This window comes from Macaca fascicularis, chromosome 11 (assembly GCF_037993035.2).
Source record: "Macaca fascicularis isolate 582-1 chromosome 11, T2T-MFA8v1.1".
NCBI classification, from domain to species: domain Eukaryota; kingdom Metazoa; phylum Chordata; class Mammalia; order Primates; family Cercopithecidae; genus Macaca; species Macaca fascicularis.
The window spans coordinates 69,421,907-69,444,184 of NC_088385.1; the positions used below are offsets into that span (position 1 = coordinate 69,421,907).

Genomic DNA, 22,278 nt, shown 5'->3' on the forward strand with positions numbered 1-22,278 from the left:
TCCCAGCACTTTGGGAGGCTGAGGGGGGTGGATCACGAGGTCAGGAGATCGCGACCATCCTGGCTAACATGGTGAAACCCCATCTCTACTAAACATACAAAAAAATTAGCCGGGCGTGGTAGCGGGCGCCTGTAGTCCCAGCTACTCGGGAGGCTGAGGCAGGAGAATGGTGTGAACCCTGGAGGCGGAGCTTGCAGTGAGCCGAGATCGAGCCAGTGTACTCCAGCCTGGGGACAGAACAAGACTCCGTCTCAAATAAAAAATAAAAAAACAAAACAAAACACAAACACCCGCGCGCGCGCGCGCACACACACACACACACACACACACACACACACACACACACAGAATCGCTTATAAATTTAATGTTCTCTTGACTTGGAATTCCGTGTCATTTATTCAAATTCTGTAAGGATGACAAACCTGTCTTATCCATCTTTGTGTAGCCTTTCAGTAAATGTGTGTAGATTTAATTTCATTTGTAAATTTAATTATGTGTAATTCAGTTTGTACATTTTCTAACCTCTTACATTTTTATTGCCACTTAAAAACTTCTGAGTGAGCTGGCTCTTGGTAGAAGAAGTTAAATTAAGGTTTGGAATTATAGCATGTGCACCCAATTAATTTAAAGTGCTGTTTCAGTAATAAGAGGAGTAATGTTATTGTTTTTAATGAAATGTGTTTATTTCTTGAAGAAATTGGGGTGTTTAAATTCAAGGCATATAATATGCTAGGAAATTTCTAAATATTCATTTACAAGTATTGTGTGGATGATGTATGTACTATTTTTAATGATTCTATTTTAGGGTGGGAATTCTTATTTATGTTTTCCCTCCTGCAGTATATGAAGAAATAGAGCGCTTTTTTGAGGTGGGAAAGAAGTTTTGAAAATCCATGTCCTAATAGAGTTTGTAGCAGAAGATGGAGGAGAACCAAAGGACAGTGTTAGGAGAAAAGCATGGGAAAGCAGTAGTTAAGGCATATAGCTTAGATACAAAGTCTGGAGTGTATATTCAAGGTATTTTAACTCCTGCTGTTTGATTTTTGTTTTGGTGTTTGTTTTACATAAAATGGTTGTAATTACATAAAAATGCATTCTTATAGATTAATTTTAATAATTTACTTTATATGTGTTCTAAATGAAGCACTGAAAGAGAACAGCTCAGAGGTTGTACAGCCTTTTTTAATGGGTTGTGGAACCAAGGAACCGAAGATCACTCAGCTATGTTTGGCTGCTATTCAGAGACTCATGTCACATGAAGTCGTGTCTGAGGTAATATAAAGATTTTTATCTAAACTGCACCTAAGAGTTGAATAAAGAGTTTTCGTGAAAGGAGAATGAAACATACCTGATATTTAATAAAAAACTATTTTATGAATAGCAATGTGCTTGGAGAAAATGCCTTTATTAAAAATATTGCCAAATTTTCTTCTCATTAAACACTCACAAGTATTTTTGCAAGTCATTTGTAATCTAAGAAGTCACAGTTCAGTAATATAAATGAAAATTTTGAGACTCAAGCAAGTTTTCAATTTAATTGGTTATTTAATTTTTCTTTTATAAAGAGAGGAGGGAAGAGCATGACTCTCTTTCCTAGATTATATGGAGTAATAATTTGTTTTTCATTAACTTAAATGTATTGTTTGTATCTAACCTTATGTTGGAAAAATGAGAAATATTTCTTAACTATGAATCTGCATGTTGGTCTCAAATTTAATGGTGTTATCTTAATTTTGTACTCCATAAGTACTATAATAGAAGTAATAAATGTTTTGCCATTAATGTATCATCTTAAACAATGTCAGATTTAATTGAGTGTGCCAATGTGTTGTTAATATGGGTTGCATTTTTTTTCTGTAACATACTATAAATGAAGTATTGTATCTGAAACAGCAGACTCATAGCTAATTTGCATATATCCATATTATTCATGTCCAAATACAATCTATCAATGTTGTAGAAATGAGCTGTGATTTTGACTACGTATTACAAAACTGCTTGCTGCTATGTGTATATATTCAAATAGGATATTACAATTTTTGAGGGAGAGAATTAATTGATGGTAAGTCCTAAATTACTTGAGAGATGTGTTTGGATCTAGAGATCTAAAGATATGGTTTTTGTTATTGTGATCAAGAAATCCTCTTCAGGTGAGGTCGGTTTGTATACTTTTTCTTATTTAGGAACATCAGCATCTGTATTTTATTTGTTGACAATAATTAAAATAACTATTTTACAGACTGCAGCTGGAAATATAATTAACATGCTTTGGCAGCTAATGGAGAATAGTCTTGAAGAACTTAAGCTACTTCAAACAGTTCTTGTTCTTTTAACAACCAATACCGTAGTTCATGATGAGGCACTTTCTAAGGTAGGAAAACTGTCTGCCAGAGTTCATATGTGCTTTGAGACAGTATTTGAATAAGCTGGCTGAAAGAGAAAAGCTTGGTGCCATTTGAACCAAAAGCAACTTCCCTACAGCTATTGTGGTAATTGACACTGCATGTTAATAACTGTTGGTACCTTATTTTTTCCAGGTTAGAGTTGAAATCAGGTTGGGGAGCTTAATCAAAGTCCCTTGGGTACAGCCAACAGGCTGAATAGTTACTAGGAAATGGAAAAAAGAGAGAAAATAGCCCAAGAGTAAGAATAGGGAAGGAGGGAACTAAGAAAAAAAAAACGTGTTGTGAGATCACGAGGTCAGGAGATTGCGACATCCTGGCTAACATGGTGAAACCCTGTCTCTACTAAAAATACAAAAAATTTGCCGAGCGTGGTGGGCGCCTGTAGTTCCAGCTACTCAGGAGGCTGAGGCAGGAGAATGGTGTGAACTCAGGAGGCGGAGCTTGCAGTGAGCCAAGATCACGCCACTGCCCTCCAGCCTGGGTGACAGAGTGAGACTCTGTCTCAAAAATAAAAAAAGGATATTGCCTTGAGCATTTTAGATTCCTTGTGATAGCTCTCCCTACCCATAATTTCATATGTATATGATCTGTAAACCAGACAGTTCAAATATGTTTCTTAAATGGCTAGACAAATCTCCTTTCACCATTTATACTAGATAAGATTGTATGTATGATAGCTATCTCTCATTTTGTCATCACTCCCACCCACTGTGGAACACGTAAGAGCCATTCTATTATTTATTTCACTTTTTAAAAAGTTTTTTATTATGAAATATTTCTAAGGAACAGAAAGTAGAGAGTAACATAGCAGTAAATGAATTATTGTCTAAGGAATTTTTTAGACTGTCAGTAACAGCTTTATTATAATTTGCATGACTTATAAAGAAGTACAGTGTACTGTCACATTAAGCTGTGTATACTATCTCAAGTGATGTTCTTAGATCATAATGAGATTTTAATTGCAAATAGTTTATTCTTTTAAGCTTACACAAGCTATATACAATATTGTATATATTTTAATATATCCTTTTGTTGTGTATAGTTCCTCTTGATTTCTAGCTATCAAATTATTCTGATACATGTATTTAAAATTTTATTAAAGGTTTTCATTTGATCTACTAAAGAAATAAGAACTGATTATAGGATTTATTTTAGTATGTTGGTTAATTTGGAAATGCAATAATTGGGGATGAGAAAAATCAAGTATAAAGAAATAGTATAAAATTGAGTTAATATGAAGGCTCCTATACAACTATGTACTGTGTCTTTCCTTTATGTTGAAATCTAAAGAGTAGCAGCAGTACCAGAGGCTTGTGTCTTTTAAAACTTTTAATATAATTAAGGTGATAGGCATTGATTCTAAAACTACCATTATGTTTTTCTCCAAGAATGGCTTCTTTTAAAACTAGAAAACTTTTGGAAGGATAAATAGGAGAAAATCTTTGTGATGTTGGGGTAGGCAAAGATTTATTAGGGCACAAAATCTAAAATCCTTGAGAAAGCCACAGAACGTGGAAAAATACAAATATCTGACAAAGGACTTGTATCTAGACTATATAAAGAACTCTTAAAATTCATTCATAACACAGACGACCCACACATTAAGTGTGGACAAATGGTTTCAACAGACACTTCATTAAAATAAAATATTCAAATGGGTGACAAACACATGAAAAGAAGTTTAGTGTTATTATTAGGGACACACAAAACCATAAGGAAATAGTATGCGTCCATTAGAATAGTTACAATGAAAAAAGACCACATCAAGTATTATGGAGAATGTAGGATAGTTCTAAATTCACATATACTGCTGGCAGAAATGTAAAATTGTAAAACCACTGTGGGAAACTAGCGGTTTCTTTTTTTTCTTTCTTTCTTTCTTTTTTTTTTTTTTTTGAGATAGAGTCTTGCTTTGTTGCCCAGGCTGGAGTGCAGTGGTGCGCTTTTGGCTCACTGCAACCTTCCACCTCCCAGGCTCAAGGGATTCTCATGCCTCAGGCTCCTAGGTAGCTGGGATTACAGGTGTGCACCACCACACCCAACTATTTTTTGTGTTTTCAGTAGAGACGGGGTTTCACCATGTTGGCCCGGCTGGTCATCAAATCCTGGCCTCAAGTGAACTGCCCGCCCCAGCCTCCCAAAGTGCTGGGATTACAGGTGTGAGCCACCCAGTGCGCAGCCAACTGTTGGTTTCTTAAAAAGTTAAACCTATTCTTACCAGATGACCCATCCATTTCACTTCTAGATATTTACCCAAGATAAATGAAAACATATGTCCTCACAGTGGCTTACATATATGAATGTTCATAGCAGCTGTTTTTTTTTTTTTTTTTTTTTTACAATAGTCAGAACCTGGAAGCTGCCCAAATGTTCACCAGCAGGTAAACAGATAAGCAAAATATGGTGTACTCATACCATGGAATACTATTTGGTAATAAAAGGTACAAACTACTGATACATAGAACAAAGTGGATGAATTTCACAAATATTATTCTAAGTGGATGAAGCCAGGTCCAAATGAGCACATACTGAATTAATCTGTTCATATACAAATCATAGAAAATGCCCATTGATCTGCAGTGAATAAAGCACATGGGTGCTTGCCTGGGGCCAAGTGTAGGGGAAGAGATGGGTGGCAAAGGAGCACAGGAGAACTTTTGGGGTGATGGAAATATTCTGTTTCTCAATTGTGGCCTTAGTTTCATGGGCCCACATGTTTGTCAGAACTCATCAAATTATATAATTTTAAGGTATTCTATAATTTATTGTATATAAATTACACCTCAGTAGGCTTGAGGTTTAAAAGAAAAAAATGACTCCTTTTAGAAGTTTCATAATTTTATTTATTTATATGCTTAGGTATAGCTTCTCCAGATGTTTAAGTGATACAACAAACTTTGAGTTCTTGTTATTTGCAAAGCAAGTCATTCTGGGGAAATAAAAGCATAACACATTATTATATAGATGTTAAAAGAACCAAAGTTTAAAAGGTATGTTTCACATTACCATAGCTAATCTTCTGTGGTTATATGTTTACTGAGAACTTGAATTACATCAAAATCTGAGGATTTTTATATTTTATTGTATAAAATGGTGGGACTTTTCATATTGGTGATTGAAACAACCAAACATTATTCAATTTGTGGTTACACCTGATAAAATAAAGATAATGGCCTTGCTCTTCAATCTTGTTTCACACTAAATGAAAATTGTGTTTTCAGGCAATTGTTCTTTGTTTTCGACTACACTTCACGAAAGATAATATTACAAATAATACAGCTGCTGCTACAGTGCGACAAGTTGTTACTGTTGTTTTTGAGAGGATGGTTGCTGAAGATGAACGACACAGAGGTAAAGTGCTAGAAGTTGTTTTACTTTGTGGGTGGTTCTTGGATGATTTCATTTTTATTAACTTTCAGCCTTTGCTGAAATGATCAACATTATTATGTCTATAATGGAAACTTAAAAAATAAATTCCTCACAATTTGATCACCCTAAGGAATGGGCTTTTTGTTTTCCTTGTTTATTTCTAGTATATGCATAATTTTGTATTAAATATAATTTCACATTTTAAACCAAGTATTGCATTATATGTATTTTTTAACCAAACATTGCATTCTATGAATTTTTCATGTTATTGCTTCATCCTTATAATTTAAATTTTAATTATTGCATTATATTTTGTGGCCATTCTGTAATTTAACTGAACTAGTCTCCTATTGGACACTTGCATTCTGTTCAGTATTTTATAACTGTTTTGGGTGGTTTCCTACATATCTTTTTGAATTACTTCTTCAGGATAAATTTCCAAGAGTGGGCTTCCCTCGTAAATATTTGTCTGTATCTGCTAACATGTGTTAAGAACATTTAAATAATATAAAAATTAATTTTTGGCCGGGTGTGGTGGCTCATGCCTGTAATCCTAGCATTTTGGGAGGCCAAGGTGGGTGGATTGCCTGAGCTTAGGAGTTTGAGACTAGCCTGGGCAACACGGTAAAACCTCGTCTCTACTAAAATACAAAAAATCAGCTGGGTGTGGTGGAGTGCACCTGTAATCCCAGCTACTCCAGAGGCTGAGGCAGGAGAATCACTTGAACCTGAGAGGCAGGGTTGCAGTGAGCTGTGATTGCACCACTGCACTCCAGCCTGGGCAACAGAGCGAGACTCCGTCTCAAAAATAATAATAATAATTTAAAAATATTTTTTATCAAATACCTTTATAAGAATATTTCCACTTTGGTATATTGTTTTTTCTTTATTTTTTCTTGGGGAAAAATGCAGGTGGAATTCTAGTAGTTTGAAATATTAAGCAATTATAATGTGTCCCATTTGGTTAAAATATTCAAAATCATATTGTGATAACACAGGGCAGTTCCCCAGTTTGAATGATTTATACATTCATAACCTCAATAAAATTCCCGCATTGGTAGTTTTAGTTGTGTGTCTCTAAGGCTAATCTGCCATTTAATACTTTATAGTAAGGTAGAAATACTTAGAACTTTTTTCTTTTCAGGTAGTCGTTAAGTCAATATTTATTCAAAACAGGCTGTCATAACTTACAGAGAATTATATTTTTTACTAGTAGTTAATTAAAGAAATACTGAGTTGGGAAACACCATCCTAGCTGATTCTTAGCTGGTGAATATCTGTAACTGACATGGTAATAGCAGCAGATCAAGCAGTAATTCTCTTGAAGATAGTGAAATGGTAGAGGAGTTAACCATATGGTAAACATTTATATGTCTGTTTGATATTTAAAAGCACATTTAAAGATCACGTGAATGTTAAATCCATGAAATAAAGGGGCTAAAGAATGGGAAACCAAATGTATGGACAAAAGTACCCAGCTTATTAGAGTGAATGTAAGGTAACAAAGAGTGATTTTTATGGTATTTGGTATAAAAATAGATTCCCATTTTTTTTTTGGTTTTGTTTTGGAGGCATATGTTAAAAATTGGAAATTTTAAATCTGAAAATTATAATTACAATTTATAATTATATAAACATATTTATTTTAGACATTATCTTTTAAACAGAATATGTAATTTATTAAAGGCTATTGTGAACTGCTAAAACCCATCCTGTTTTGATTGCAGATATTATAGAACAACCAATACTGGTACAAGGAAATAGTAACAGAAGATCTGTCAGTACCCTCAAACCTTGTGCTAAAGATGCATATATGCTTTTCCAGGTATTTTAGTTGATAAAAATAATTTTTATTCTAAAATATAGTTTTGTGTGAATTTTTTAGTTGGGGATTTTATGTCTAATTTTTTTAATGTGAATTTTTTTGAAAATATGTCACAGGTAGTATTAAAATAGTTCTAAAGAACAACTTCTATATTTAGCATGATAAAACATTATGACTCACTTTAAGAAAATAAAATGAAATAAATGCAGAACTAGAAAACAGGTATATCAGAAACAACTAGTCATGCAAAAAAAGTTTCTTTAAACAAGGAAAATTTAAGTAATAAATTTGGTCTGTTTAATATAATTTGATGCATAGATACGTGATTTTTACATCACTTGTCATGAATAAATAATTTTAGGTAAAACAAGATTAATCTGTACTGAAAATATTATTACTTTGCATTAAAAGCTTATTTTGTCATTTAAAGTATGTTAGATTAATCATTTATCTGTCTACTGTCTCTATTGTCAGTACAGAGTACTGTACAGTTGTACAATTTGTACAACTGTAGTACAATTTGTACAACTGTACAGTAGTACATTGTACAACTGTACAAATCGTCAGTACAGAGTAGTTATATGATTCTTTAAAAGTTTGCTTATATAATCTGTCAGTTACACAATTTGTCAAAATTGGAATTACCGGCGCTTAGTTTCTAAGGAGCAAAAACATGTATTATATAAGAAGATGGATTTTTTTTTTTTTAAGATTTATGAACTGTGAGTTTTGAAAAGCACATTTAATTCTAGCATGTGAAATTGTTGGATTTATTTTCCCAGGACCTTTGTCAGCTGGTTAATGCTGATGCTCCTTATTGGCTAGTGGGCATGACAGAAATGACTCGGACGTTTGGCCTCGAATTACTTGAGTCAGTCCTCAATGATTTTCCACAGGTCTTTTTACAAGTAAGCCATTTATAGTATCTTGTGACAAAGTTAATCTTGATTGTTTTACAAATATTTTTAAAGAAAGCAACGTGTATTTTTTTTCCACATTAAAAATTGCAAAGAGGCCAGACTTGGTGGCTCATGTCTGTAATCCCAACACTTTGGGAGGCTGAGGTGGGAGGATTGCTTGAGCCCGGGAGTTTGAGACCAGCCTAGGCAACATAGTGAGACACCATCAATATAGAAAATAAAATGAAAAGGCTGGGTGCGGTGGCTCATGCCTATAATCCCAGCACTTTGGGAGGCCGAGGCAGGTGGGTCATAAGGTCAGGAGTTTGAGACCAGCCTAGCCAATATGATGAAACCCCGTCTCTACTAAAAATACAAAAATTAGCCGGGCGTGATGGCGGATGCCTGTGGTCCCAGCTACTCAGGAGGCTGAGGCAGGAGAATCACTTGAACCTGGGAGGCGGAGGTTGCAGTGAGCTGAGGTCGCACCACTTCACTCCAGCCTGGGTGACAGCAAGACTCTGTCTCAAAAAAAATAAATAAAACAAAATTTTTTTTAAAAAGCTAAGTGTGATGGTGCATGTCTGTAGTCCCTGCTATTAAGGAGACTGAGGCAAGAGAATCGCTTGTGCCCAGGAGGTCGAGTTTGCAGTGAGCCGTGTTCATGCCACTACACTCCAGCCTGGGTGAGAGAGCCAAACCCCACTTCTTAAAAAAAAAAAAAAAAAAAAAAAGGAAGGAAAGAAAGCTGTGGAGAATTGTAGCCTCAAACTTTAGACATATAACAGCTTAGTGTTACATTACTTTTTTTTTTTTTTTAGTCCCTTTGCATTTTGGAATTTTAATAATAAAAAGAATCTCTAGAGACAATCTGTTAATAGGTATTTCCCAGTGTATGGGTCTATGAAGGAAATGTGGTATGTGAGTTACTTGTGTAATATTTAAAAGCCTAAAGAAATTATTGATTTTTACTTGCCTATATATCTAGCTATGTGTTTTCACATAACTTAAATGGAAAACAGCTAAAGTCCAAAATGAAGTCAGTGACTTACACAGGGTCCCGTAGTTATTAGCAGGTCTCGAACTGTAATTTAGGTTTCTTAACTACTCATCTAGCTCCTTCCCTTACCATGCTTCCTCCCTAAGTAATCCATTTTATCCTTTGCTCTTACCTACAAAATGAGTGAATCAAGTGGTACAGTAGTATAAGATCTTTTAGGCCAGGATTTGGAGCTGAAATTATTTTTATATGGCTCATAATTTTTAGTATACATTAGGCAGTTGTTAAATGCTCTTGATGAGCAGTATATACTGATGATTCCCTTTCTTGTAGTGTAATAGGATAAGCAGTATTTAGATATAACTTGTCCAACACTCTTGTATAAATAATAGTCATAGCAGCTATCATTTCTTGACTTCCTTCTACGTGCTATGTGTCAGATTCCTTACATATTCTCTTTTATCTTCCCAAATGCCTAAGATATACCAATTATCACTGTTTTACACATGAGGAAACTACAACATCCAGAGGGTTAAATAATTTGTCCACAGTTTCATGGTTTATAAGTGATGGAGTTGGGATTTGAACTCATGTTGATTCAAATTAGTTTCTCTCCGTATCCCCTCTTTTTTATTTATGTATCACATCCCAACCATTACCTTCAAAATATATTCAGGATCCAATCACTTCTTACCACTTCTACAATTATTCTAGTCTAAGCTACCATCACCTCTTACTTGAATTGTTGTGTTGGCTTCCTAACTGGTCTGCTTGCATATATATTAATACTTGTACCACTTATTATAGTTGTTTGTGACACCACATCCAGAATGGTCTTTTAAAATAAGTCAAATCTTTTCAGTCTCTTGTAAATTGCTTCAGTTGATATCCTCCTTATCAGACTAAAAGATGAAGTGTCCTTCTGCTCTGTGGAACTTTTCATGATTTAGTCCCCGATATTCCTTGATCTTCTTTCTTTCCTCTCTTCTCTTTGCCCTCACCCTTTGGCCACACTGTCCTTGTTTCTGAAGTGCCTCAAGCAGATTCCTGCCCCAGGGCCTTTGTACTTACTATTCCCTGGGCATGGAATCCTTTTTTCCTCATATGGCTTGCTGTCTTACTTTTTTGAGGGCTTTGCTTAATGGTCAACTTATCAGACACATCTTCCCCAATCACATTGTGTAAAATGGCAATATTTTTCCCTACCAGCACCATTATCTTTCTTATCCCTCTTTATTTTTCTTGTAGTACTTATCACCTCCTGCCTGACACACACACACACACGTATATATGTATTATATATTATTACATATTGTGTATTATTTTATTTTCTCTCTTTCCCTACAAGAAGATAAACTCTGTGAGGCAGGGACTTAGTACTGTTGTATAGATGTCTTTAGTAATAGTGCCTGGCATATGGCAGGTGTTTGATAAATATTTGGGTTTTTTTTTTTTTTTTTTTTTTTTTTTTTTTTTTTGAGATGGAGTCTCGCTCTGTCGCCCAGGCGGGAGTGCAGTGGCCAGATCTCAGCTCACTGCAAGCTCCGCCTCTCGGGTTTACGCCATTCTCCTGCCTCAGCCTCCCGTGTAGCTGGGACTACAGGCGCCCGCCACCTCGCCCAGCTAGTTTTTTTGTATTTTTTAGTAGAGACAGGGTTTCACCGTGTTAGCCAGGATGGTCTCGATCTCCTGACCTCGTGATCTGCCCGTCTCGGCCTCCCAAAGTGCTGGGATTACAGGCTTGAGCCACTGCACCCGGTCATTGATAAATATTTGAATGAATGAATTGGTTAATGAATCTGAATTTAAAATTTTCATGTTTGGGTTATGTTTTCTGACTTTATAGGAAAATATTTGAAACTGTTTTTACAGATTTTTTTTCTTTTTTTTTTTTGAGACAGAGTCTCGCTCTGTTGCCCAGGCTGGAGTGCAGTGGTGCGATCTCAGCTCACTGCAAGCTCCACCTCCCGTTCACCCCATTCTCCTGCCTCAGCCTCCCGAGTAGCTGGGACTACAGGCACCCGCCACCACGCCTGGCTAATTTTTTTGTATTTTTTTTTTAGTTAGAGACAGGGTTTCATGGTGTTGGCCAGGATGGTCTTGATCTCCTGACCTTGTGATCCGCCTGCCCTGGCCTCCCAAAGTGCTGGGATTACAGGTATGAGCCAGCGTGCCCAGCCTGTTTTTACAGATTTATTATACTTACAAAATTTACTTTATTCTTCCTGCTATAAAGCATGGAAGGGGAAGAATTCTTCTGTGTAAGATCCTAGAACTTCATCCTGTACAATTTTCTTCCAGAGATAAATATTTGTTTCTTTTTTAACTCATCATTCACATATGCAATCAAAATTTACCAGTCACTTATGTTTTATGCCAAGTATACAGAAGTTAAATAAGACTGATAAAGTCTTTGCCCTGTGGCACTTAAAATTCTAATGGGGAGACAGATTTTAACTGAGTTGATAAGATGTGATGAGTGCTGTGAAGGAGAACTATTAAAAGTGTTAGGAAATGAATAACAGTGGACCAAACCTGTTGGAGACTTGGTGATAAATCAAGGATATGATACTTAAGCTTGTAAATGAAGGATTAAGAGTAGCTAGGAGACATGGAGAGAATAGGAAAAGAATACTCCACACAGAAGGTCGAAGAGCAGTGACCCTGAGAAAGGATATCTTCTTTTCTAGAAAAATAGGCTTTAAGGGCATTGAAGCTTTGCCTTTTGCCTCAATGAAGTATTGTAGTGGAAGATGAAAAAGGCAGTCTCAAAGATTACTTCTAGCTTTCTGGCTTGAACAGTGAACCATTTGCTAAGATGGAATACTTCATGGGCAGAATTTTTATCACAAAGACACATTATTCATATATATACTAATTTTGAGGTATCTGTGAGACATACAAAATGTTAGTTGGACTTATGCATTTCAAGGTTTGGGGCTGAAATTATAAATTTAAATGTTCCTGGCATATAGTTGATAATTGGAGATATGGGAGTGAATGAGATTGTGGTGAGAACCTAGAGTACAAAGCAAGCGCATGGTACTCTGGACCTCTGAGGAACCTCAACATTAAACAGTTGAGGATGAGCATATACAAGAGACTGAGAACACAAGGCCAGAAGGCAGGAACAAATCTAAGAGAGTGTGACATAATAAAAGGCAAAAGCAAAGAAAGTTTCAAGATGAAGCAAGTAATCAGTTATATCAGGTGGTTCACAGAGATCTGGTAGGCTCAGTGGCTCACACCTGTAATCTTAGCACTTTAGGGGACTGAGGCGGCCAGATAGCCTGAGCTCAGGAGTCAGCCTGGGCAACATAGTGAGACCTTGTCTCTATGAAAAATTTTTAGAAAATCAGCTGGGCCTGGTGACACTTACCTGTAGTGTCAGCTACTTGGGAGGCTGAGGGGTGGGAAGACCCCAGGAGGTCAAGGCTGCAGTGAGCCATGATCGCACCACTGCACTCCAGCCTGGGTGACAGAGCAAGACCCTGTTTCAAAAACAGAACAAAACAAAACAAAAACAAAGAGATCTGATAAGATGATGACTGGAAAGACTGGAAAGTGTTTGCTTTGGCCACAGAGATCATGATGAGGATAATGAGAAGTGGAGAAGTAGAGTTGGGATGGTTGGTGATAGTGCTGGAGGAAACCCAACTGTAGTGAGTTGAGTAGTGAGAGGGAAACAGTGAATTGATAAAACTTTTAAGAATTGCTTAAGAATTGCCGGTATGTTTATATATTAACCAATATACAAAATAATTATTTTTGTAAAATATGAAAGTGGACTTTACTTTTCATTTTGGCAGTCAAAGAAACTAACTGTAGATGTGAGAGTATAATTTCAAGTCATTTATCTCTTAAGATCTCATTTTGGGGGAAAGAATGAAAAAGTATATTAAAATATTTATAAAAGTCTGGAAGAGTATACATGTAGAAGTTAACAATGACTAGTCCACTTATCTCCAGGAGGTGAGATTAGGCAAGACTTACTTCTATGTTTTTATTTATCTGTATTTTCAGTTTTTCTTTCTTGAGAATCTGATTTTTTAAAAGATACATTTAGTCCGGGGGCAGTGGCTCACGCCTATAATCCCAGCACTTTGGGAGGCTAAGGCGGGCGGATCACCTGAGGTCAGGAGAGCCTGGCCAACAAGGTGAAACCCCGTCACTATTAAAAATACAAAAATTGGCCGGGCACGGTGGCTCAAGCCTGTAATCCCAGCACTTTGGGAGGCCGAGACGGGCGGATCACGTGGTCAGGAGATCGAGACCATCCTGGCTAACACGGTGAAACCCCGTCTCTACAAAAAAATACAAAAAAACTAGCTGGGCGAGGTGGCGGGCGCCTGTAGTCCCAGCTACACGGGAGGCTGAGGCAGGAGAATGGCGTAAACCCGAGAGGTGGAGCTTGCAGTGAGCTGAGATCCGGCCACTGCACTCCAGCCCGGGCGACAGAGCAAGACTCCGTCTCAAAAAAAAAAAAAAAAAAAAAAAAAAAACACAAAAATTAGCCAGGTGTGGTGGCACATGCCTGTAATCTCAGCTACTTGGGAGGTGGAGGCAGGAGAATTGCTTGAACCAGGGAGGTGGAGGTTGCAGTGAACCGCGATCGTGCCATTGCACTCCAGCCTGGGTGACAGAGTGAAGCTCCATCTCAAAAAAAAAAAAAGATACATTTAAAAAATTTTGTGATTCTGAGCAAACAGCCTGCTCTATGCCTTATTTCCTTTCTCTGTAAGATTAAAGGATTAGGTCAAGTGATTTTTGTGATCTTTTCTTTGTTTATAGCTTCAATGAAATTTGGATGACAAAATAAAATGTATTTGAGGCTAGTCATTAAATACAGACGAGGCCTTATATTGTCAGTGAAATGGGATTACCTTGCTATTATAGGCAGGGAATTAACAGGTTAAGGAGTGCTTTCTTTATAATATATCATGACTGTAAGTAAAATTTAAGAATTATTTGCAAGATTCCCTGACTTGTAAAATAATTATGCTTGTTTGCCATTGCATGTTTTATCAGCTCATCATGTTCTGTTCAAGCAGTCCAAGCAGAACAAAATTTTAAGTTAATTATTAAATCTCTGCATGAAAGGAATTGTTCTTTGCAAAACGAAATCAGTGAATTATATAACTTATACTTTACTAGGAAATTTTCTCTCCTCAGCTACCTATTTTAAACTATTTATTTGCTTGAATTTGTATAGCTTGTTTTCTTTTCTTTCTTTTTTTCTTTTTCTTTTTTTTTCTGTGTGAGATAGGGTCTTGCTCCATTGCCCAGATTGGAGTACAGTGGTGTGATCATGGCTCACTGCAGTCTCAACCTCCCTGGGCTCAAGTGATCCTCCCACCTCAGCCACCCAAGTAGCTGGGACCGCAGGTGGTACCACTATATCCAGCTAATTTTTGTTGTTGTTGTTGTTGAGACGGGGTCTCCCTGTGTTGCTCAGGCTGGTCTTGAACTCCTGAGTACCAGCAATCCTCCCACCTCAGCCTTCCAAAGTCCCAGGATTCCAGGCCTGAGCCACCATGCCTGGCTCTATTTTCTTTCTTCTGTTGTTTATGTTTTTAATTACCAGTGTCCAACTAAAATTAAAGTTTCTAGTAATCACCAATTACTTAATTCTAAAATCATTAACTGTTCCTTTTAAACTTATATTCTTTCAAAAACCTCTTGTAATACTGATTATTATTACTTTTTGAGATAGTATCTTGCTCTGTCACCCAGACTGGAGGGCAGTGGCATGATCATGGCTCACTGCAGCCTTGACCTCCAGGGTTCAAGTGTTCTTTGCACCTCAGCTTCCCAAATAGCTGGGACTACTGGTGTGTGCCACCACACCTGGCTAATTTTTTAATTTTTTGTAGAGGTGGGGTCTCACTGTGTTGCTGAGGCTCATCTTGAACTCCCGGGCTCAAGCTATCCTCCCACCTTGGGCTCCCAAAATGCTAAGATTACAGGCATGAGCCACCATGCTGGGCTCTGATGACTATTCTGATCTTAGACTCTCTAAGTGCAATACAAATTTCAAAATTGTGGGTAAACTATAAAACAATAAAACATATAAACTTATAGTAGAGCTAAATTATTTATACTGGTTATTAAGAAGTTTTATTTCCTAGTGAGACTGTGTTTTTAGAAGTATTTAGTACAAATAAAGTTAATTATTTTTTTCTTTCTTTTTTTCCTTGCAAATAGCACCAAGAATTTAGTTTCCTCCTCAAAGAAAGGGTATGTCCTCTTGTGATAAAGCTCTTTTCTCCAAATATAAAGTTCAGACAAGGTTCCAGCACCTCATCTTCTCCAGCACCAGTTGAAAAACCATATTTTCCTATCTGCATGCGCTTGCTGAGAGTAGTATCTGTTCTGATTAAGCAATTTTACAGTCTTTTGGTAAGTGCTAATTTCCTTACATATTTGTGTATATAGTTGCATGTTGTGCCCTTTGTAAAAAGTGGTCTGTTATAGTGCGTTTAGTTTTTTCAATTTAGTTCAACAGAATTTTTTTGAGTACCTACTTGTATTCTAGGTACTCTAAAGGTTTGTGCTGTCCTTTCTTGAATCTTGCTTATGTTTATAGATTATTCATAATATGTGAAGCAGAGTCATTGCCTGTTATCTGAAGGCAGCATAGGAATTGTGGTTTAGGAACTCAGCTGATTGTCTGTATCTCATTTGAAGGATTATTAAAATTATAGTCTCTTCAGTTTATTCTGCTTTCATTTATACTGTTTCATATGTCTTAACAGATTAAAGCAAAGACATTAAAGATTTGGTCAAATCTAGGATTAGAAACCAATTATTTTGACTTACAGTCCAATATTGTATCTATTTTACAAAGTTAATCAATGCCTATTATGTTGTGATATTCCTGATAATTCTATTTATGTAATGCTTTAGTCATAAACATTCAAATACTGTTTGTCAGAGAAAATAATGCACCATGTTTTTTAAAAATTCTGTGTTAAGTCAAATTCACATTCTGTAATTTTTTCACATTTATATTCTTCTTTTTTTTTTTTTTTTTTTTGAGATGGAGTCTCGCTCTGTCGCCCAGGCTGGAGTGCAGTGGCACAATCTCAGCTCACTGCCTCCACCTCCTGGGTTCAAGGAATTCTCCTGCCTCAGTCTCCCTAGTAGCTGGGACTACAGGCACCTGCCACCACACCCGGCCAATTTTTGTATTTTTAGTAGAGACGGGGCTTCACCCTATTGGTCAGGCTGGTCTTGAACTCTTGACCTCAGCTGATCCACCCACCTTAACCTCCCAAAGTGCTGGGATTACAGGTGTCAGCCACCGCGCCTGACCTTATATTCTAAAAATAGACAATACAATAATAGTAGGACACTTTAATACTCTACTTCCAATAAAGGTAGAACAACCAGACATAAGACTAATAAGGAAACAAAGGACTTGAACAACACTGTAGAACAGTTGGACTTAACAGACATATACAGAACACTCCACCTAACATCAGCAGATTACACATTCTTTTCAAGTGCACATAGATTATTCTCAAGGATAGAGCATATGTTAAGCCATAAAACCAAGTCTCAACAAATTTAGGAAGATTGTAATCATACCAAGTATCTTCTCTGACCAAAGTGGAGTCCAACCAGAAATCCATAGTGGAAGGAAAATGAGAAGAGTCTCACATGTATGGAAATTAAACAACATACTAGTTAGGAGAAGGAAGGAAATAATAAAGAATACCACATAAATAAACAAAATGGAGACTAGAAAAGCAATAGAGAGAATCAGTGAAAGTTGTTTTTTTGAAAAAATTAAGAAAATTAACAAACCGTTATCAAGACTAAAAAGAGAAAATACTCAAATAACTAAAATCAGAAATAAAAGAGGAGACATTACAACTGATGCCACAGAAATAAGAAATTTAAAAGGATCATAAAAGACTAGTAGGAAGAGTTATGTGCCAACAAATTGGATAACCTAGAAGAAATGAATAAATTCCTTGAAACATACAACCTACTGAAACTAAATCACAAGAAAAAAATTAAACAGACCTGTAACTAGTAGGGAGATTGAATTAATAATGAAAAACCTTCCCACAAAGAAAAGCCCAAGAACAGATGGTTTCCCTGGAAAATTCTACCAAACATTGAAAGAACAATTAACAAACTCCAAAGAATTGAAGAGGAGAGAAACTTCCAAGCTCTTTTTATGAGGCCAGCATTAATACCAAAGCCAGACAAAAATACTACAAGGGAAAAAACAAAACAAAACAAAAAACAGATCAAGCTCGCTGATACTGATTAAAAAATTCTCAAAAAGTACAAGGAAAGTTAATTCAACAGCATATTAAAAGGATTCTACGCCATGACCAAGTGGGATCTACCCTGGAATGTAAAGATGTTTCAGCATACAAAAATCAGTTAATATAATACACTACATTAAAAGAGTGAAGGTTAAAAACCACATGATCATTCCAATTGATGCAGAAAAAGCATTTGGCAAAATTCATCATCCTTTCATGGTAAAAACACCAAACAAACTAGGAATAGAACTAAACTACCTTAATGCAATAAATGCCATTTATGAAGAGACAATAACTAATAATCGTTATCACACTTCATAGTGAAAACCTGAAAGCTTTCCCTCTAAGATCAGGAACAAGGCAAGATTGCCTATTCTTGCCACTTCTATTGAACATGGTACTGGAACTCCTAGCCAGAGCAATTAAGAATGAAAAAGAAATAAAAGGCTTCTGCTTTGGAAAGGAAGAAGTAAAATTATCTCTATTTGCTAATGTAATGTTGTATGTAGAAAACCCTAAATATTCCACACCAGAAAAACTGTTAGAACTAATAAACATAGCAAAGTTGCAAGACAAAAAATCACCACAAGAAATCAGTTATGTCTCTATACACTAACAGTGAACAATTCCAGAAAGAAATTAAGAAAATAATTTCATTTGCAAAGTATCAAAAAGAGTAAAATACTTAGGCATAAACTTAACCAAGAAGGTGAAAGGCCTATACACTGAAAACTATAAAACGTTATTGAAATAAATTAAAGACACAAAGAAATGGAATGATATCCAGTGTTCATGGTTAAAAGACTTAAAATTGTTAAAATGTCCATACAGTCTAAAGAGATCTATGAATTAAATACAGTGCCTATCAAAATTCCAACATCACTTTTTGCAGAAGTAGAAGAAACCATCTTAAAATTCATATTGAATCTCAAGGGACCCCAATTGCCAAAACTATCTTGAGAAAAAAGAACAAAGTTGGAAGCCTCACACTCCCTGATTTCAAAACATGTTACAAAGCTACAGTTATCACAATAGCATAAAATAGTACTGGCATAAAGACACACACAAAAACCCATGGAACAGAATAGAGAGTCCAAAAATAAACTCATATATGGTCAAGTGATCTTTGAAAAGGGTGCCAAGACCACTCAATGGAGAAAGGATAGTCTATGTAACCATTATGTTGGGAAAACCGGATATTCACATGCAAAAGAATGAGGTTAGACCCTTACCTTATGCCATGTACAAAAAATAATTCAAAATAGATTCATGACCTAAATATAAGATTTAAAACCAAAAAATTCCTAAAAGAAAACATAGGGGAAAATCTTTATGACATTGGATTTCACAATGATTTCTTGACCATGATACTAAAAGCACAGGCAACAAAAGCAACAATAGACAAATGGACCTACATCAAACTTAAAAACTTCTGCACCTCAAAGAAAGCAGTCAACAGAGTTGTATTAGTTTTCACACTGCTGATAAAGACATACCCGAGACTGGGCAATTTACAAAAGAAAACAATTTATTGGACTTACAGTTCCACGTGGCGGGGAAGCCTCACAATCATGGTTGAAGGTGAAAGGCACATCTCACATGGCAGCAGACAAGAGAAGAGAGCTTATGCAGGGAAACCCTGCTTTTAAAACAACCAGATCTTGTGAGACTTACTATCAAGAGAACAGCATGGGAAAGACCTGCCTCCCATGATTCGTTACCTCTCACCAGGTGCCTCCCACAACACATGGGAATTCAAGATGAGATTTGGATGGGGACACAACCAAACCATGTCATTCTACCCCTGGCCTCCCAAGTCTCATAGGTCCTCATATTTCAAAACCAATCATGCCTTCCCAACAGTCCCCAAAGTCGTAACTCATTTCAGCATTAACTCAAAAGTCCACAGTCCAAAGTTCATCTGAGACAAAGCAAGTCTCTTCTGCCTATGAGCCTGTAAAATCAAAAGCAAGTTAGTTACTTCCTAGATACAATGGGGGTACAAGCATTGGGTAAATACAGCCATTCTAAATGGGAGAAACTTGCCAAAACAAAGGGGCTACAGGCCCCATGCAAGTCTGAAATCCAGCAGGGTGGTCAAATCTTAAAGCTCCAAAATGACCTCCTTTGACTCCATGTCTGACATCCAGATCACGCCAATTCAAAAGGTGGGTTCCCGTGGTCTTGGGCAGCTCCGCTCCTGTGGCTTTGCAGCATACAGCCTCCCTTCCAGCTGCTTTCATGGCTTGGTGTTGAGTGTCTGTGGCTTTTCCAGGTGTACGGTGCAAGCTGTTGGTGAATCTGTCATTCTAGTGTCTGGACAGTGACCCTCTTCTCACAGCTCCACTACGTGGTGCTCCAGTAGGGACTTTGTGTGGGGTCTCTGACCTCACATTTCTCTTCTGCATTGCCTTAGCAGAGGTTCTACATGAAGACCCCATCCCTACAGCAAACTTCTGCCTGGGCATCTGGACGTTTCCATACATCTGAAATCTAGGCAGAGGTTTCTGAACCTCAGTTCTTGACTTCTTTGCACTTGCAGGATCAACACCATGTGAAAGCTGCCAAGGCTTGATGCTTGCACCCTCTGAAGCCTCGGCCTGAACTCTCTGTTGACCCCTTTCAGTCACAGCTGGAGTGGCTGGGATGCAAGGGACCAAGTCGCTAGGCTGCACACAGCACAGGGATCCTGGGCCGGGCCCACGAAACCACGTTTTCCTCCTAGGCCTTTGGATCTGTGATGGGAGGGGCTGCCTCTCAAAGGTCTCTGACATGCCCTGGAGACATTTTCCCCATTGTCTTGGTGATTAACATTCAGCTCCTTGTTACTTATGCAAATTTCTACAGCCAGCTTGAAATTCTCCTCAGAAAATGGGATTTTCTTTTCTTTTTCTGGGGAGGGATGGAGTCTTGCTCTGTATCCCAGGATGGAGTGCAGTAGCATGATCTCGGCTCACTGCAGCCTCTGCCTCCTGGGTTCAAGTGATTCTCCCGCCTCAGCCTCCTGAGTAGCTAGGATTACAGGTGTGAGCCACCACGCCCAGCTAATTTTTGTATTTTTAGTAGAGACTGGTTTTCATCATGTTGGCCAGGCTGGTCTTGAACTCCTGACCTCAAGCAACCCACCTGCCTTGGCCTCCCAACATGCTGGGATTACAGGCATGAGCCACCATAAGCCACCGTGCCCGGCCTGGGATTTTCTTTTCTATTACATTGTCAGGCTTTTAAGCTCTTTCCAACCTTTTAAGCTCTGTTTCCCTTTTAAAACTGAATGTCTTTAATAGCACCCAAGTCACCTCTTGAATGCTTTGATGCTTAGAAATGTCTTCTGCTGGCTGGGTACAGTGGCTCACGCCTGTAATCCCAGCACTTTGGGAGGCCAAGGTGGGCGGATCACAAGGTCAGGAGATCGAGACCATCCTGGCTAACACGGTGAAATGCCATCTCTACTAAAAAATACAAAAAAAATTAGCCAGGCTTGGTGGTGGGTGCCTCTAGTCCCAACTACTCGGGAGGCTGAGGCAGGAGAATGGCGTGAACCCAGGAGGCGGAGCTTGCAGTGAGCTGAGATCGCACCACTGCACTCCAGCCTAGGTGACAGAGTGAGACTCTGTCTCAAAAAAAAAAAAAAAAAAAAAAAAAAAGTCTTCTGCCAGGTACCCTAAATCATCTCTCCCAAGTTCAAAGTTCCACAAATCTCTAGGGCAGGGGCAAAACACTGCCAGTCTCTTTGCTAAAACATAACAAGAGTCACTGTTACTCCAGTTCCCAACAATTTCCTCATCTCCATCTGAGACCATCTCATCCTGGATTTCATTTTCCATATCATTATCAGCATTTTGGTCAAAGTCATTCAACAAGTCTCTAGGAAGTTCCAAACTTTCCCACATTTTCCTGTCTTCTTCTGAGCCCTCTGAACTGTTCCAACATCTGCCTGTTATCGAGTTCCGAAGTCACTTCCACATTTTTAGGTGTCTTTTCCACAGCACCCCACTCCCGGTACCAATTTACTGTATTAGTCCATTTTCACGCTCCTGATAAAGACATACCCGAGACTGGGCAATTTACAAAAGAAAGAAGATTGATGTAATTACAGTTCCACATGGCTGGGGAGGCCTCACAATCTTGGAGGAAGGTGAAAAGCACATCACAAATGGTTGTAGACATAAGAAGAGAGCTTTTGCAGGCAAACTCCCCTTTTTAAAACCATTAGATCTCATGAGATTTATTCACTATCATGATAACAGCATAAGAAAGATCTGTCCCCATGATTCAGTTACCTCCCACTGGGTCCTTCCCAGAACATGTGGGAATTAAAGATGAGATTTGGTTAGGGGCACAGCCCCAAACTATATCAAGAGTGAAAAGGCAACACTTGGGAGAAAAGATTCACAAATCACATATCTGAAAAGCGATTAATATCCAAAATATATAAAGAACTACAACTCAACAGCAACAAAAAACTAATGTTAAAAAATGCGCACAGGACATGAATAG

At 37.4% G+C, this 22,278-nt stretch overlaps 1 protein-coding gene across 9 annotated transcripts in view; it reads left to right on the plus strand.

Annotated features, from left to right (window-relative positions):
- MON2 (MON2 homolog, regulator of endosome-to-Golgi trafficking) overlaps positions 1–22,278 on the plus strand; it is a 132,009-nt gene that overhangs the window by 25,856 nt on the left and 83,875 nt on the right. For all 9 annotated transcript variants that reach the window (XR_012420431.1, XM_065524517.2, XM_065524519.2 and 6 more), the window contains 6 exons: positions 1,146–1,273; positions 2,241–2,372; positions 5,628–5,757; positions 7,503–7,600; positions 8,383–8,508; positions 15,704–15,898. Coding sequence is in view for 8 of the 9 variants with exons in the window: in XM_065524517.2 (XP_065380589.1) it covers positions 1,146–1,273; positions 2,241–2,372; positions 5,628–5,757; positions 7,503–7,600; positions 8,383–8,508; positions 15,704–15,898 (809 nt within the window). In the remaining variant the exon portion in view is untranslated. The remainder of the gene's footprint in view (positions 1–1,145; positions 1,274–2,240; positions 2,373–5,627; positions 5,758–7,502; positions 7,601–8,382; positions 8,509–15,703; positions 15,899–22,278) is intronic.